This window comes from Lepidothrix coronata, unplaced genomic scaffold (assembly GCF_001604755.1).
Source record: "Lepidothrix coronata isolate B3197 unplaced genomic scaffold, Lepidothrix_coronata-1.0 Scaffold2, whole genome shotgun sequence".
NCBI classification, from domain to species: Eukaryota; Metazoa; Chordata; class Aves; order Passeriformes; family Pipridae; genus Lepidothrix; species Lepidothrix coronata.
The window spans coordinates 7,201,170-7,219,834 of record NW_016690182.1 but is presented as its reverse complement, the minus strand read 5'-3'; the positions used below and the strand labels follow the sequence as shown (position 1 = coordinate 7,219,834).

The 18,665-nt window shown below is 41.1% G+C and overlaps 1 protein-coding gene across 7 annotated transcripts in view; it reads left to right on the top strand.

Annotated features, from left to right (window-relative positions):
- Positions 1-18,665, top strand: part of FGF13 (fibroblast growth factor 13) — a 248,921-nt gene that overhangs the window by 188,929 nt on the left and 41,327 nt on the right. For all 7 annotated transcript variants that reach the window (XM_017817344.1, XM_017817320.1, XM_017817362.1 and 4 more), the window contains 2 exons: positions 781-891; positions 6,291-6,394. In XM_017817344.1, coding sequence (XP_017672833.1) covers positions 781-891; positions 6,291-6,394 — 215 coding nt within the window. The remainder of the gene's footprint in view (positions 1-780; positions 892-6,290; positions 6,395-18,665) is intronic.

Below are 18,665 nucleotides of genomic sequence, written 5' to 3'. Positions count from 1 at the left end.
ATACTTTTTGGTCTGGAATGATATGAAACCCTGTGAGATATCTCACTCTCTGACTGTGAATCTGATGATGGTTATGAAAAAAAGAAATCTATCCAAACTCTGTGTTGTTTTGATCTTTCTTCTTCTAGCTGAGGAGGTAATTACCTCAGCCCTTATGGTAATATTTATTTTGCAGCTCCACACATTGCTGGATTTCAGGATTTCCCTCTCCATTTTCCATATGTTCATTGAGTAGTTTATCGCTTTGGAGGCTCTATACTCTTTGGAGCAGCAAGGGATGGGGTTTGTTTATTAGAGCTGCAGCAGTTCCTGTGCTAAACGTTTGCTGCTATATATTTAGGCTCTCAACTGTCTCTATGGCTTATATTAGTGCTATCATAAAGTCTTCTTTTTCCTCTCCATTTAAGAACTCACACCTTTTTTAAAAGACAGAATACATTCTTTGCCAGCTCGTTTCTAATCTTAAATGAGATAGGGCTGTGCTCCTGAGGCCAAGCAGGACACTGTTGGAATCTGTATTCACTGGAAGTAGATTTTACTGTGCTATTTACATTGCAGTTGAAAGTGGTATTTAATCATTTTGGCAATTGATTTCATAGACATAAATTTGATCTCAGCCTGAATGAAAAGTGTTGCAAAGCCGGTTTCTCTGCCTTTGTTTTGGGTCTTTTTCCTATCTCAGCCTTGAGAAGAAACCTGAAGATTCGTTTTTAACATCCTGTTTGTTTGGAACAGCACATCAGGATTTCCCACATTAATCTCACTATTGTTCTTTTACAGAGCCTCAGCTTAAAGGTATAGTAACAAAGCTATACAGCAGGCAAGGATACCACTTGCAATTGCAAGCAGATGGAACAATTGATGGAACAAAAGAGGAAGACAGTAGTTATAGTAAGTGACACAAGAATAAATGGTGTGTTTGTGAATTGTGGTGTCTCATTTCTCCCATGTAGGTCCGATCAAAACTGTTGTCCTGGGATGGCTGAGTGAGTGAAAGTGGCACTAACGCTGTGCTTGCAGCGCAGAAGTCCTTCAGACTTACTGGGTCTGAGAGAAATACAGATAAAAATCACTTATAGAAATAATGAACTAGAGGAGGTAATGATGACACATGTGACAAACAAAGCAAATGTTATCTCCATGGTAATCTAGAGAACTTCATGGCTGTCCTTTGGATTTTATTAGATTTTTTTTTTTCCAACGGGGAAAATTTGCTCGCCTACTCAGAGTGCCTGAAATAGAATAACGCTATCTCCACTCCTAAACAGGGGCTCATTCAAACAGAGCCATGTTATTTCACACAATGAGAGTTCATCATCTTTTGAAAGTTCACATTTCTCTATTATTATTATTTTTTTACTTCTTCTAAACTTAATTATACCATCAACTTTCCACCAGATTTCCCTCAGCTTTTCTGTGAAGAAGCCTTGGGCATTTTTGGTTGTTGGGAATTTTTTAGAACTTTGAGAATTAATAGAAAACAAGGACAAGATGACTAGAGAATAGATTTGGTGTGTGTAAATAAAATATTTAAGGGTTTCACATAGTTGTACTGTTTAGCTTAAACTACATTTTTGTAAAGAATGCAAGGAGTTTTAAGAAGGTATTTCAGGCCACTCAGATGACAAACCAAAAATCCACACACAGACCTTCCTTGTTAATTAATAAAAAGCACTGATTTCAGTGGCATAATTTCATATGAAAAGCATTTGCAGGTGAAACATCATTTCATTTTACAGGGCACTCGAATGTGTCAGAGTGAGCACTTGATGCAATAGAAGATATTGTATCTTATTTGCCCCATCGCTTGCTCCCATTGTTTTCTCACACCCTCTTCAATCCTTTTTGCATCCCTGTGTTACCTTCTCACTGAGAGGAGGGGGCTGGTTTCCCTGTGGGAGGAGGTCCCCTCTGGAGCCCCTGGAGGTGCTGGCCATAAGGGACAGTGAGGACCTGTGGGGACACCTGAGGTCTGGCTCCAGGTCCCATCATCACCTGCAGAGACCACATCAGTGATGGCTACTACCACCTTACACAGTTTTAGTGCAGCCACAAAATTTACCTTAAGAATGGTCCTTATGGACCTTAAACAGTGCTTTACTTTCAAGTAAATGATCTGATATTTAAGATTTTAAAAGTCAGTACAGATTGTTCAGGATTTTGGGATAATTCTGTTAATTATCTTTAAAAAAAGATGAGGAAGGAGGCAAAGCTTCCTCCTTCCGTCCAAGTGTGATATTGCTATAAACTTTTAATTTACCAAAGCAAATATCTGAAATTGCAAATATTGATTTTTTTGTTGTTGTTGTTTCATCCAAATACTTGGCTTGGGATCCCTCTAATAGGGATTCTGAGATTTGAAACAAGATAAAATTTATGGAAATACAAATATGTCTTTTTCTAAGATATCTTTGTTCTCACTGTGTCCTTAAATTGACCATAACCTGATAGATTACTAAGCAAATCATAAAACCTCCTTGTTTCTGTATACCAGCCTTCCAAAATGCTGAATACTTAAATATAATGGAAGTATCCCAGAACTAAATGCAGCTGAACAGAACAGAGGAGGGTTTTATCATAAAAAAAAATCATACTCCTCTTTTATGTAAGGTAAGTGTATGGCTCTTGGTGTCCTGCAGTCCTGAATTAATTTTAATTGCAATATTTTAATAGAACTAGTAAGACAGACTGATTGTGCTGCGGGTCAGAGTCCACATAAGGTGCTTCCCCTCAGCCCTTGCTAACATGAATACTTAGCAGATCAGACCCTCTAAAATGCTTTCTTCCAGTGTCTGCAGAGATATCTCTCATTTAGTCCATTTTTGTGCACTGCAGGGAAGCCACAGGACTTGCAGCCCCCTCCAAAAGCAATTATTCTTCCCTGTGTATAGTAGGACAGGAAGAACTTGCAGCCCCCCATAACCAGCTGTCTTTTGTGCTCCCGACAGCAGCCTGGGGCCAGGATCCACCTTCTCCATCATTTATTACCTGGAGCTGGGTGGGAAGTTGGAAGGAAACTCTCCTTCAGCTCCTGACTTGGGAGCAATTATTTCAAGCTCTGCAGACCCGCTGCTGCATGCAGGGCTCACAAAAACAAGTTTGCATCCACAACTGCAGGGAGCTTAAAAGAAAGATGAGAGTTTGGAGCAAAATTTAGGCAGAAAATGAAACATGGATTTAAGGAGCCATAGCACTCATCAGGCCTCAGTTTTAGCCAGGATTCCATGTGATTTGAGGAAATGCCATGTGGAAAGGATCTCCTGGCTGATAAACAGGTTTTTACTCATTAGGTATGTTAAATAGGGCAAGGGTTTAAATAAAGGCAGAATTTATTCCCCAGTTTTGGCAAGACAAAAAGATTTCAAGACTGATAAAATAAGGAAATATAGGAAACAATATTCTGCAGAAAGCATACGAAAATCCAGGTGGCCAAGCCAAGACTGGCACAGACTTCACAGCAACGTATACGTTCATAAATTCAGCTGTGGCCTGCTGCCTCTTGTTTTGCAGCTTTATTTCTATGTCAGCTTGTATTGCACAAGGGCCATGGCAAAGATCATCTCTCCCTTAGGCATCGCTAAGTTTTTCATTAGGGTGGATATTAAATCCTTATTTTAAACAGCACGAATGTAATAGGGAAAGACTAGGATGCAAATAGCTTTGCATTATTTTATGCTGACACCAACTGATTACAGTAGCAAGTAATTTATTTTCCTGTGGCTTTTTTGCCACCCTTTCTGTCATACCTGCCCACATGAGGATCATCCCCTAGAAATGTGATAGCACCTGCATCCTGTTGTCTGTGGTGCTGGGGACTTGGAGAGACGGGGCTGTGTGGCTCTGCTGTGGGTGCCATCAGCATTCGCTGACATGGACAGGCCACTTCTGGAACACTCACTGTTCCAGAAGCCAGATTTGGACTTGCTGCTGTGCAGGGACAGTGAGGATAATAGCTGCTGCTAAAGGGGACAGTCCCTTTTCTGGTGCAGTGCTAATGTCCCCTCTCCCTGGAGGCAGCAGCTGGGGTGGGATGTGTGGCTGTGCTGGCACAGGACAGTGTATGCACCCCTCCAACAGCCGGTCCCTCTCTGCTTCAGCAGAGTCAGCATCACCCCCCCAACAGCCCTTTCTCAAATTCCAGCAGTCTGTGCCACAGCAGCTGTTCATCCCACTGAAGTTTAAACCAGCTTCTGAGTGTGCCTAACCCTCATCTTGCCTCAAAATAGAGCGTGTACATTTATGGTAGGAAAATAGTGTGCTGCTTAGGGAAGCGGCTGAGCACCCACTGCAGTGGGTGCCCCAGCCCTCCTCTGACAGGAGTCACTCAGACTCATATCTGCTCACTTTGCCCAGCAAAGCACAGCCAGGAATCCCTTACTAAAGCCTATCTGTGGCTCCTGGTAGCTGTGCCTTCTCAGTTGTCCCAGGCATTGCCCTGTCCTCAGCTGGTTACTGACAGGTTCGTAGCACTGTTCGTAGTGGAATCCGTGCTCAGACCCTTGTGCTGAAAATACCCAAACACCTGCCCTACTTGTAAATGTGCCATTAGGAAATCATCTTTCAAAAGAGACCTGCAGGTTCTGCCTGGATACCGAGCTTTAAATTGTGCTCTTCAGCCTACACAAAGATCAGATGCTGCTTTTTGGGGTTGAGCTGCAAAAGAGGGCTCTCCAAGGGAATATTTAATGAGTCAGAAAGGGAATATTTTCTCCCCCAAATAAACTCAAGCAATTGATAGAACGAATGAAAAATCCATTTCCCTTACTGAAAATCTAAGATTCTTTTCTTTGCACAGAATTAGAGGGTTTTGTTTTAGTGAAGAGAGAAAGTCATTTATATTGATTTTGTACTTGAGACGAATGTGAGGAGGGTCTGCATGTGTGTGTGTGTTTGTGTCTGCATGTACACTCTCCCATATAAGAGGGAAAGAAAAACACAGATTTTATGAAATCCTACATTAATTTGTTAGTTCTGGATAATTCCACATTTTCTGCTACATTTGACCGTTGTAGGAAATGCAGTGCCCAACTTCAGGGCATTTGGCAATCCCACACCCAGAATTTAGGATCTGTATTAAACGCTGGCCAACTGTAAATTTCTTTTTTAATAAAATATGGTCATTTGGGGATTTTCGGGCTGAAAAAGGATTATAAGGGGTCATAACTCTTAGCTTATACTTTTGAAAAGAAGAAAAAATATTTCAAATTCATAATTCAGTTTTAAATTGGCTTCAGACAGTGACCATAAATATCAAACTTCAGCCTGAAGCAGACCAGAGTTTTCCAGCCAAGTAATAAATCATTGGAAATGAGAGGCAGTTTGGCATTACTTTATCCTATCTTTGCGTTTATACTACAAATTGGAAGGAGATGTTTTGGGTTATGATAACTTTTCTTAACTCCCTTTTATTTTTAATCCTACATAGTGAACATGGAGTACTGTATTCAACACTTTATTGCTTGTGTTCAATTTTAATGTATCCATGAATCCAAGATATGGCAGAGCTTTGCTTTTTTTTTTTGCTTTTTTTGCTTTTTTTGCTTTGTTTTGTTTTAATTTGCCACTTTACAAACCAGAATCTTCATTTTTTTGAAGAGACACTTCTCTGCTTATAAATACTGCCACTATTACCATGTATACAAGCATAAACACAAGCAGAACATCCGAAGCAGTTCAGTTTTGAAAGCACAGATTCAGGGCTTGATCTAAAGAATATGCTATAATTTCATTTTGAATTTATTTAACTCTGTTCTTTCAAACCCATTCTCTTCTAAAAAGAGGAAGAAGAAAACCCCACTGAGTTTTGAGTGGAAGCATTTTGAGATGTTAATGATGGTTTTTAATCATCTTCCTCCTTCCTTTTGGTCAAAATGTTTACTGAATTTGATCTTAAAAAAAAAAATTATCGTCTTGAAAAATTTTTTGTTTGCTTCTGGATTTCTTTTTGTTTTCTTTTTGCACTTACTTTCAAAAAAACCCCAAACAAATTAAGTATGTTCAGTTCTACTCAGCAGACCCTGGATTCTGCTCATGAGACAGGTAAGTCCTTTTAGCTGTCCGGACTTTCAATTCATCATCTTGAGGATGAGGGAGATACATTGATACCCTCATGTAATTTCTGAGCTATTAATGGAAATTGCTGTAGAAGAACATGACAGTAGCACCCACAGAAATTAATATATGCGTGAATAGACATTTTTTATTTGGTTCTGGTAATTGTGGTTTAATTTTCTATCTAATCTGCATACTCTAAAGGATTAATTTTGCTCTCCATCTCCTTTCTCTCCTAGCTTTGTTTAACCTCATACCTGTGGGTTTACGAGTGGTGGCGATTCAGGGGGTTCAAACAAAATTATATCTGGCAATGAACAGTGAAGGATACCTATATACATCAGTAAGTAAACATTTTTAATTCTGTTCTCGGTGAAATTGCGTCAAGAACTTAGTAAATATGTAATTTACTATTCCAAGGAATCTGCTTATAATCTGTAGACATGAGATTTGACAGCAAATTCAGTGCAGTGGTGGTGGTCTGGTTCTAGCTTATTATTCTGTTTTCCTTAGGAATACATATGGATGTATGAAATCAAACTGTGGTGCCTTTGATGCAAACTAATAATCCTGAAGTGTGAAATATATAAAAAACCACACCCAAAACCAAAAAGGATCCTCTCTCTTGGTCACTGTGAACTGATTGGGCTAATTAGAGCAGGGTATGGAGGACAAGGGACAACTCATGTATCTCATGCATGCCTGAACACATTTCATATCTTCCTATATAATCTGTGTTACTGTTATTAAAAAGGATTAGAGAAAGTAGGTTTTTTTGTTTGACCAGGATTTTCAAATAGAAATTTTATGATTTCAAGTTGCTGAGTGAGTAAAGAACTGTTTTATTAGGAGTTTTGATGAAGAATGTCAGTAAATAATTTTCAGTGACATTTCTTACAAGAGCAAGCAGTGTTTTTGTAAAAAAAAAAGAAGAAGAAAAAAAGACATTCTAAAAAATAGGCCGGTTTTCAATTAAAAACATTTAGTTGAACTAAGTTCAGGAGTTTTAATTATAAAGTCTTAATAGATTTTTCCCAAGAAGGAAAATAGAGGAAAACGTAATTTATTATCTTCTGCAAATTATTCTCTTTTATGAATGATTCCCTTAATACTGATAACAATTAAGTAAACTTATTCAAATCTCTCATTTATTTTGCAATCCTGACAGCTGGGACAAGGGGCAGCTTTGCATATTTTTCCTCCTGTATCTGCAGAGCCAAAGCAAATTAGAACTGGCGTTGCTGCGGGACAAAGTAACATTTCAGTGGATGGCATCGAACTCTGCTTTCTTTTTTAGTCTGGCTGTTTGCTTAGTGTGGTTAATCCACAGACCTGTTTGTAGGGCTGTAGCCGCACAGCCAGAACGTGCAAAGTCCGCTAATCCTGTGTAGTCACAGTCCTGTGACTGCTCAGTGTCATTTACATTTGCACTGCAAATGTACCTTTGACTGCACCGTGTTTTTATTCACATCAGCATCTGCAGTCGCGGTCCTTTCTGGCTGCTCACTCCCCCAAAGAGCACCAGGTCGTGCTGTGCTGGCTTCTGTGGGCTCAGTCCCACCTCAGGGAGCTCTACCTCAAGTTGTGTCTCAAGGTGGGATAGAGAGGTTGCTGCATAAAGCAAAATTTCATTGCCATGCTTAGTTTGAGCGGGTCAGTTCTTTCACTGCATACATTCTAGGAAAACGAGATCTGTTTTTGCAAAGAAGATGGGATGAGGGTGGATTCTGCCCCTGTTAACCTACAATATAGCAGTAACTTCTCACTGTGAGTCGTGACCACCGAGAGAATGAAGTATCACTTCTAGTATCCCTTGACATGAGAAGAAGGGACAGAATATAACTCTGATTTGGATTAAGTCCAACTTTTTGCTTGATGGGCATCTAAACATCTTAGAGCTCAGAGATTCACTTCAGTTGTAATTTTTATTATTTGCATTGATTAGGGCTAGTTCCTCATGTGATTATGTTACCATGAATAATGTCTTCCTTGAATCCTTTAGTATCTGTGAATTTAATAGTTTATGCCATTGCAAAATTAATTGGTGATATATCTCTATTTTCCCCTTAGTAACAGTGGTCATTTTGGGGTTTTTATTAGGCAACTATATTTTCTTACATTTATTCTTATATTCTTGAACTTGGTGGGCTTGGCGAGGCCTTAAACAGACTTTTGTTGTGTTGTTATGTCCCAGATTCATATTTTAAATACTCTTCACAAAGACAGGTGTCCGTTGAATTTCAATCTACTTTTCCAAAGAAAGTTACCACCCAAGTTTTCAATAATTTTGGGTTTATCCTCTGAGGCTTTCTGGTTTCGTTGTCTTGTCCTTCATAATAATTGCAAGAAACTCTTGGTGGGCAAAACCAACTCATGTCTCTGTCAATGAGCCCCAGGTGTCAACAAGGCCTGGTGAGGAGCATCTTCCCCTACTTCACCTGCTGTGAGAAAAGGTTGCCAGAATCCGGTTCCAGCACTGTTTTTTAATTGTTTCTAGCACTTCTTTTGCTGATAATGGTCCTTTCAGCAAGGGATATAGTCTGACAGTCTGATGCATGGGAAATGAGCTCTAAATTTTGGGCTGTATTCTTGGTTGGTATAAATGAGTCCCAGGAGACCTCAGCTGATTTATACCAGCTGAACACTCACCTGTTCAAGGAATGCCACCAGGGAGTCTGGGGAACAGATCAGCTCAAGTGACAGCCATCTACACATCCTGAGGGTTTCCAAGCCCACAGAGGGATGTGTTCCTGAATGGGATTTGTCAGGAGCAGACAGATGGCAACATGGGATTGATCAAGTGCAAAAGCCCCACAAACCACTGTCAAATTCCTGAAGCAAGAGAACAAAGGGAAATAGAAATGTACTTAAATTGTAAATAACTATAGCAGATAGTTGCATGCACCATTTCCAGAGAGAAACGAAATTAGCATTGATGGTGCAATGTAAGAGGGAGAAAGAATATTGCGATCTATGTCATGATCACTTGCTTTTAGTTCTGTTGTGACTCCAGCACTTGTGTCTGTGCAGAGGAGGATCCAGATATTCAACCTCAGAGATAGCTTGAGGTGTGGTTTGCTTCTGATCCAGTGACTGTACTCAAGAATGAGGTGAATTTGCTCCGTGGGGGGATCAGTGATGTATAATAAACCTGCAGAGAACGGGTATCTGTAGTTGGCTGCCAGAGTTTATGGATAGTTTGTGGCATCTGTCAGAGCAAAAATAAGATTTTTAATGTAATGATAAAAGCTCCTCGGGGACAAGGCAGCAACTCAGCTAAGCAAAAGAAAGATATTATGTTAAATATATAAATATCTACATTTGTTTTATAGAAGCACATTGAAAGTCCTGGACTGCAGGGAAGGGAAGCGACCCTGGTCCTCCCAGCAGCCCATTGTGCTCCAAGCAGTGTGTGGATCCTGTCCACACTGGCTGTAACATGTGTCTCCATATCACAGAAGAATACCACATTTTAAATGTTTTTTTTCTACAGCCAGTTTCGTACCAAAGTCCATGGGAGTTGTGTGACTACATCTGCCAAGCTGAACCCACCCTCTCAATTTTATTTGCAGGGACCTTATTCGGAACAATTTGAAGCTGCAGCTCTTGGTGCTTGAGCAGCCATTTAAAATGAAAACATGGGATTTGATTCATCCCTCCTTACACCAGTGCCATGCTGCTGCAAGATGACTTAAACAGTGTTATGGCAGTGCTGTCTTACGTAACTGCATCAGGAATCATGCCCTTTCGTATTTTAGGGTGGCTTTTATTTTATCTCATTTTTCTTTCTATGAATGACCACGTCTTTCAAATGAGCACCATATACACTATACTTGAGTTTTCAGGTTTCATTCTCTATGAATTCCTTGTGTTGTTTCATCATCTTGAACAAAAGAGTGGGAAATATTTTAAGGATCTGTTTTTCAGACATGTAGTCCTAGAGCTATTGCTTTCTCATTAAAGCGATGGTGATGTGACAGAGGAGGCTCACAGTGATACAGAGCAGCAGCTGAGTGAAGTTCCTTAAGGGGAAGGTGTGTATGTAGGTGAAGAGAACTGATTGTACTGCTTGGATTCTGCATAGGCTGAAACATAACCCAAAATACAGCAAGTTTAAAAAACAACCTGCCAACATCTAGCTGTGTATTTTCCATGAACCATCATGTTAGAGTTTTAAAAATCATTTAATGATTGTCAGTGAAATGCATCTTTCTCCTGTAGAACATTTCAACCCAGGTAAGGTAATTGTGCACTTGTTTAGCCTGGATACATTGTCAGAAACAGTAAAATATGTGCTGCTCATTGCACGTTTCTGGCCGGTCTCAAAAGCTATGCAGCTCAGCTTGTTAGGATGGTTTGTTTCCCATCTTGTCTTGTTCTGGGTTCCTGTGTTTTACCAAAGCATTTAATTTAAAAATGTTATAGGCAAGTAAGCTTACAGCTTCTCCCAGGTTGGAGAGAACCCTTAGCTAAGAGTGGTCCTTTGCCCTGACTGTGTGTGATAGGGTCCAGTCTGTCCTACAGCCTTTCAACTCTTTTATTGGAAATTCAGGGCATTCAGTCTTTTGTAGGATGGTTGTTAGGAAGTTTTGTTTGTGCTAGCTTTCTTAACTATTCTAGGATGTCCAATATTTTTGAGTTAATAGTGCTACTGTATGCAGCTTAATTTTGCCATTTCTTGTCTGATGTCACTTGATGCAGTCAGCATGGGTTTAAGGAGCACTTTGGTATAATACCCTGTGCAGAGTTTTACATACAGTTTGCCCTAAGAGAGCATTCAGCTAACATTGTCCCCTCTATGTAAAATAAATTGTCATATATAAGTTCGGTACCTGCACAGAAAGTAAATATTGTGTGAAGCATGCATGTTGATTATAGCCAAGAGAACTGAAATGTGATTAAATTCTCAGAGTGGTTCAAAAATTGGTTTTGGTGAGTTGGAAAGAAGAGAAGTTTGTGCATATTTTAATACTGAGCAGTGCAGTGGAGACCTGCTGTAGCTAATGGGAATGGCTGGGGCATTTATAATGAATTACTGAAAAAGAGCATTTTTCTACCTCAGAGAAATAGCACAAACCAAGAGATAGGGGAAATAATCAAAAGCTTCATCTAGTTAAATTTGCATGTCAGTATAAATCATTTTTTACCATGAATGCTCAAATGCAGACTACACTTTAACACAATTCATTCTTTTCAATGGCAGGGGCTTAGGTACAGCCACAGCACGTTTTCTTTTCATCACAACAACTTGTTCTGTGCTGGATAAACGTGCAACATCCTCACAGTGTGGAGGGCTGCTCTGGCCCTCCTGTGACCTGATGTGTGCTGACAGCCCTGACTGCTCCCACTGCCCCACAGGCAAGGTGTGGGATCAACACTGGGACAGGAGCATGCTCTGAGGAGGTTCCCAGGCATTGTAGGACCAACCTGAGGTGATAAATGTTTTCTGACACCTTCAGCCATGGACACTGCTCTAAATGATGCCAGCAGCTAAACTCAGTGGATGCAAACAGTGTACTTTGGTTCAGTCGTACAGCAGTGTTGCAGCACAGAGGTGAATGCTGGCTGGTGCCTGGCACAGGGAAGCTTGGCAGGTCTTCATGTAGCATCACAGGCTCCTGATACTGCTCCTGAATGGACACTCCCTGGCTCAGGCTGTGCTCATGGGCTCAGTGCATTACCAGGGAGTCCACCCGTGAGTTTTTGGGGTTAGCTGTTAGCTGGACTATGCCTGCAGAGCCCACTGCTCATGGATTTGTGTCTCTCTTGCTGAAGAGACCCGTAGCCTGTGGCTGAGCTGTCTGTGCCTGTCTGGCCCCACTCTGTGATGTGGGACACTCCTGGGGGTCAGGTCCCTGGGGAAGCAGAGTGGTTTCCTGCAGCAGGTCTCCCTGAATGAGATCTGGCTGGTCTAAATGATATGTGCTGTTGATGAGTGGTGGGGTCAAGAGATGTGTGCTGTTTCTTTCAGGAGCTTGTCTCTGCTTGGATCAGTGTGATTCCAGATTTCTGAAGACAGGTTGCCTGCTGTCTCCAGCAGAGAAGTGCAGAGGGCATAAGCCTCCCATGGGAGAATTATTAGGAGATTCAGTAAGCTGAAAGTCTTGAAGCTATTATGCTGCTTTTCTCTACAAGTCATCCCCCAGGCATCTGAAATCCAGAGATGCTGATGTGAATTCATCTCTCACTGCAGGTGGTGGGAGCTGAGGAGACTCAGCACCTCCTCAGATGAGGCTCCATAAGAGGAGCCCAAGCAGGAGAGAGTGATGCTTCAGGGCTGTCCACTGCACAGATCCTTACAGACCTGCAGTTAGACACCTGTTCAATGGTTTCCTAACAGAGATGCCGTTAAAAATCAGCCATGAAACTGCTGTTTAAATGTCCTATGAGATAAATAATATACATGCAAAGGAGATAAAAGACTAAAATTACATCCAGTCTCTTTGTTAGTCGTTTACTAATCAATGCTAAAATCCTTGGGTGAAAAGGCAGAAAGTCCTTATAGGCTCAAACTTCAGGTGTTGCTCAGAGCAGAAGTTTGGGGCTCAGTGAGCTCAGAAGTGTGGATGAAATGGCAATGCAGGTTATAACCCCCAGTTTTTCAGTCTGTTGCTCTACTGATTGGGGTCACTGTGACACAAAACTGCCATGATGCCAAAATATAAAGCCTTGGCAGAATCTGGAGCTGAACTCAAGTCTGGTAGTTTGGCACCTTGGATCACACCAATCCCTTCCAGCATTGTGTTTTGGCCCCGGGCCAGCAAACAAGGAATACTGAGTTCCAGGACTTTGAGGATACTCACAACTCCTCACTGTCACATTGCAAAACATGTTTGGCAAGCAAGAGTGGTAAGCAGATAAGGACTTGAGCAGACAGCATGAGTTGCAAAGTGTGAGAGTAAGAGCATTGCCAGGTTCTTGGCGTGTTCTGTTGGGTTTGTGTGTTCAGATCACCAAACGACAGATTACGTTGCTATGATTCAGCAGAGCCAAGGAGAAGTGTTCCACTTTTCTCTCCTAAATTTGGTGTAGGTGATACACCTTGTGAGCAGCAGTGTAGGTGCCTGTGGGGTGCAGAGGTCCGTGCACACCAGTAGCATCTGTGCCTGCTTCCTGTAGAGCTGGGCTCAGTTCGCTAGGAAAATAGGGATGTTAGTATTCATGTGGAATTTTGAGGCTGTTTATTTTTCCTAATATGTGTGAAATATCTTCAAGATCAGAAGCAAGATCACTTTCCAAACTGACCCTGTTTCTTCAGAATGTGGCTTAATTAAAAGAAAATACCACTATGAAACCTCAGCTTATTTCCTGAGCTTGCTTTCCTTCTAGAAAGCTGCCTGCCTCCCCTGGGAAGCCCAGAAGGGCTTTCCCCTCCTTCTCGTGCTGCAGGTTGAGCTAATGAGCAGCTCTTGTCACAGTGACTCAGCAGAGCTTCTGCCTCGTTCCGCTCGCTCTGTAACCCGCCAACAAGATGGCTCACCCCGACGGCGCTCGCAGCCTGCTGCCGGCTGCAAACGCCCATCTGAAGATGAGCGTCTAAACAAGGATGCTGGGGCAATCAAAGACAGCCTCCAAGGGCTCCCCAAACCAACAGGAGTGGGTTGGCACTGGAAAACAAACTCAGAACTAGAGTAGGAACTAACCCAGGGTGACACTGAAATGCAAGGACTCATCACGGTTATTAAATCTGCAGAAAGCGTTTTCCACGCAGTGCGTTGTTCAGCTGGGGAACTCATTGCTATGGGATCCCGAGGATCCCATCAGTTTTGTGGGCTCAAACATCACCTGGGTAAATTCTTGAAAGCCAAATGCTGCAAAGTACAATGACGTTATGTTTGGCTTAGAAGTACCCTGAAATCATCACTCACCAGAGGCTGGGGAAGTGTGAATATGAAGATAAAATTCCGTTTTTCTCCTACTCTTCCATAGGCATCTGCAGTTAGCCAGCAAGATGAGAAAGATGTGCCCTGACTGGTCAGTCCTGTTGCTGCATCCTGTTATGTTTTGCTTATGGGCCAATTTTTGGGAGGCTTTTGCTCTTCTGATGAGAAATACCCAAAAGTGTTAGCTAACCATGGTTAAAGCTTCACAGGTTGTGATGAGAGTATGGGACAGGGGTGAGAATGGGCTGCAGGAAAAGATGATTGAGGAAATGGAAGTGTGCCTGTTCCTGCACATGCATGTTCCTGGGCCTGGTCTTGTGTGTGCTTGTTCCTGCAGGACAGGACTCGGAGCTTTGGCTGTTGCAGCAGTTCTAGAACAAACAAAATTAGTCAGTTCTTGTGCTAAAAGTAAGTAAAGGGCAGTTCAGTTCCACAAAATGACTATCCATCAATCCAGACTGGCATCATCAACAGATCTGTCATGTGGGGGTATTCAGAGTGAATTTATTAAACATGTCTTTGTGTATTTTTATCCTTCTGTAGCACTGCAGTTACAACAGTGCTAAGAGGAACTGAATTCAGTTCTATTCCTACTTGGCAGCCTCAAGAGAAATGTTTACTGCTTCCTGGCCGTTTTACATCCTTGCAAACCTACTAAAAGCATCTTTTCCTTGCAGAACTTTTATAGCAAGGGATGAGGCGCAAAAAAATGAGAATACTGCTTGACTGTAAAAGTTCACCTTATCAGTCAAAAGGCTTCTTTAGAAAATGCTATTGAGAAAAAACAATGGGGAGTCAGTGGGGAAGAAAAAGGAGTCGTTATACCCCAGATTCTGAGTTTTATGATTGCTTTTGGGAACTGCAGCACAGCCAGGGAGGGGTTTCCAAAGGGAACTCAGTTACTTCAATCACAGCCTAAATGCCATCCTCTTGGCATGACTCCTCGGTACTGAAACCAGAGACACCTGTGTGAGTCCTAGGACACAGGATAAACTTTGTGTGTGGTACAGAAGCTATGCAGGGAGAAAGGAAATGGAAAAGTTGTCATATTTAAATTATGCCCTTGAAGCCTTGGTTTCAGAAACTAACTTTTCCACAGATAAGCTAATTCTCAGAGTTAAAGCTGCTGAATTCCTGCATGGAAAATAGAAAAAGGGCCCGGGAAAGAAAAAAGTCCCTTGAATGAAAATTGTATCAAGAAACTTGCATTTCCATATTGAACTGCTTCCATTAGGCAATCTAGGATTAACAAAGGAATCCAAAATTTAGAATGAATTAGGGAGTCTTTGGATATAATGCCAATAGAATAGCTTTTACCAGGAAATTGGATGGTTTAAATAATTGAACCGATAAAGCCTTTCATATTTTATGTTCTGTGGATGCTACAGGTGCCATCACATTGTTTTTCATTTTTGTAATTTTACCCAAAGAGCTTTGAATATTGAGCAGTACGGTTCTTCTAAAATGAAATCCACTGGGGAGCTAAGCAAAACAGGCATAATAATTGGTGAAGTACAGTTCTGTTTATTTAAAGCCTCAGGAGGTATCTAAAAATCAGAGAGCTTGTTTCAGAAGCACAGCACAAGAGGCTGTCTGCTTTATAAAGCAGTCTTTCCCTTTTCTTATTCTGATTACTTTGAATGCACATAAATGAGAGATCAATTTAGACCCTCCATCCTCATCCCCAGAGCTTTTTCAGATGGTAAAAAAATCGTGTTGTGAGAGAGCATTGAACCCAAGTCTTGGTAGGACCTTACATTTGAGCTGACTGGGAATGGGCAAACCTCAAAGGACTTGTGAGCATGTGGTTCCTCGAATGACAGCTCCAGAACCTAATGTTTTAACAAAATGGGCTTAGCAAACTGCAAAGAGTGGGCTGTTCCTTACCCTGCCAGTATTCGTGTCCTCCAGCTAAACTGGAAGACCTTCTAGACTAAACTACAAGTATTTTTAAAATGAGAATCTCTTGTGGAGCTGGTGCACAAATTAGAAACAGAGTTTCATAAATATGAAGGTTTCAATTTGGGTTTCAGGCAAAAGTTCACATCAATTCTCATTCTGTTCTCGTTCTTTCACACCAGTGTGCTCGGATCTAGCAGATCATCTGCTGCCAGCTGAGCCATATTGACACTGACAGAAGGCACAATAAGCTCAGAGTAAATAAGTGAATGATCTGAAACAGAACAAAAAACCCTCAGAAATTCTAATAAAGTGAAACAGATACAGTTTGAAGTGCAGATCTGTTCCCTTCACCTGATGAAGTGAAACCTTCACCAATAGTTTAATGGGCTTGATGTTACATACCCTTTCTCATGTAAGTAATCTTACTCAAGCTAGAAGTTCCATTGATTGCCTTCCAGAGGAAGAATTAATTTATATGAGTAAAATTTTTGGGATCTGGACAAGACAGTCATTGATTTGCAATATGAAATTTATGTGTCATTAAAAAATTAACAGAACATTTGTGAGGCCTGTGAAACTTAATGACTGAAAAAAGTCCCTGCTTGCCTGGAGACTGGAATGGTCATCAGGAATAGGGAGAGCAGCAGATGTCAGTCCTGGATGCCCAGAGGGTTTGTTTGGTGTTATGGGCAAGACTTAAGCCCTTGGCTTGGATCCTTCTCTGGAGCTGAATGCCCAGGGCTTCATTTTGAGCCATGCAGTAGCTGGACTGATGCTTTCCTATGAAATAGTCAAGCAAGTGCAGAACCAGGTGTTGTTTTGTTCGCTAATAATTCGTCTCTTCAAATGCCTTATGCTTTTGGACATTTGCTTTTAGAACTTGAAGTTTTTTGGCAGCCCCTTGTGAAAATCTCTAGTTCTCCAGGTGCGGGGGAGCATTGGCAGTGGCTCTTTTTGCAGGGCTGTCACAGCACCAGGAGTGCTCTGATAAGGTTCACCAGCCAGTACAGGCTGTTTTTTCCTGACACCTTTCCGTGGAAGGCAGTGCATACCTAGTGTCACGGATGAGCAGGGATGACTGTGTTACTTCTGTTGGGCATCATGAAACCAGAGCCAGCATCACTCACCTATTTTTGAAAATCTTGACTTTAATTTATGCTTTAGCTGCCTCTGTGTGAAACAAAGATTTAATGTGTGTTCTAGACAGAGAGATTGGCAGCTTGCACCATGGGCAGTGGAGTTCAGCACAGACTTTCCCTAGGCTTTCTCTTGGGGAAATGATTGCAGCTGTGGTAGAAAAGACCTGAAAGGGCTTTATACACATTGTTGATTTCTACCGTGTTAGTTAATTGTTTTCCAAATTTGCATTTCTAATCAGTGAGATGCCAGAAAACACCTGTACTTTCTAAGTGATGCACTAACAGTTTATATTTCCTTTAATTATGCTTGTAGGAACAGTACAAGAATGGCAAGCATTTATTATAAGTAACTTGTAGCTCTTACGAATAAACAGTGAATAATCTTTTTCTTCATAAAATTATGTCCAGCAACAGTGGCTGGGAGAGGGTATTCCCTGCTCATCAGCCAATAGCCATTGCACTGATGATTTATGTTCCTGAGCAGATTGATCTGATAGCACTAAAAACTCGCATTTATCACCATCTCTATCACAGAGCTCAGGCAGGGCTGTGTTTAGAGGCCATACAGTGATTTCCCCATGGTGAATCCTGAAGGATCCTGAATTTTCAGCTGAGAAAGAGGCACTCTTGATCTGCAAGTGGCTTGGGAATACCTGTACTCAGGAAATCAGCCTCCTTTTGTGTTGTTAAGGGAGAAGATGGGTACAGTCACCCTGGCTTGGCTGGGAATCATCTGATGGAGCTTCATTTGCTACCCAATAGCAAACGCTCTGCACTTGCAGCTCTTCATTTTATTATCGCAAGACTGATAGTAAAAGAAGACAAGTGATTTTTTTTTTACCTCTCATTTAATACCAGGCTTTCTGTTGTTGAGCTGTTTTGTTTCCCTCTGACAGTCTTCTAAACAGCAGTTGCTTCTCTTATGAAACAGTTGGAATTAATGTGGGTAATTGTGATAGTTATGGCCTTTACTTTTTGATATGGCAATTATTCAACCTGTACTTTTTTACTGAGTCAAGTAATACTGGTAAAATTAAGTTATCATTATGCTGATGCCTCTGGAGACTATTTGCTGCAGTAAGGCCAAATCCGAACATCTCTACTCTTACTCAAAACAAATGTCAAGTAACTTAGAATTGAAAGCTCCTCATGCCTTGAACATGCTCAGGTTGTCCCTTCCACATACCCTCATCACTGTGTCAGCTGCAGCAAGGTCACACACATTACGAAGAGAAGAGTTTGTTCCTTTGACTCATGTTTTGACATCTTTAAAGCTCTGCTGGTAGAGAGTCGTGTGAGGTGTTACAGGTCATATAGTTCTTAAACCAAAATCAAAGCACTTCAAGCTGGAGGTAAAAGTTTCCATTTCTGTAAGAGAGCAGTAAATACAGAGGACGTGTAAATAGCCCATATTACTCTTATAAACAGTGTTTTGTGAGTTAATACTGATTACTTCAAAAATAGGTAGATATGTTTTCCTTCCACCTTTCTGAAAAGTGGGTTCACAAGACTACAGAAAATTTAATTTCTCTCTAATCTTAAAGGTCCTGAAACCCTGATTAAATTTTGTTTTCTTGGCAGTCTTCTGAAATAATATTTTTGCATCACTACCAACCTGATGCTGCAATCTTTTTGTTTCTTAGTATAAAGATAAGGAACATATATGTTATACAGAAGATATGGATAAAGA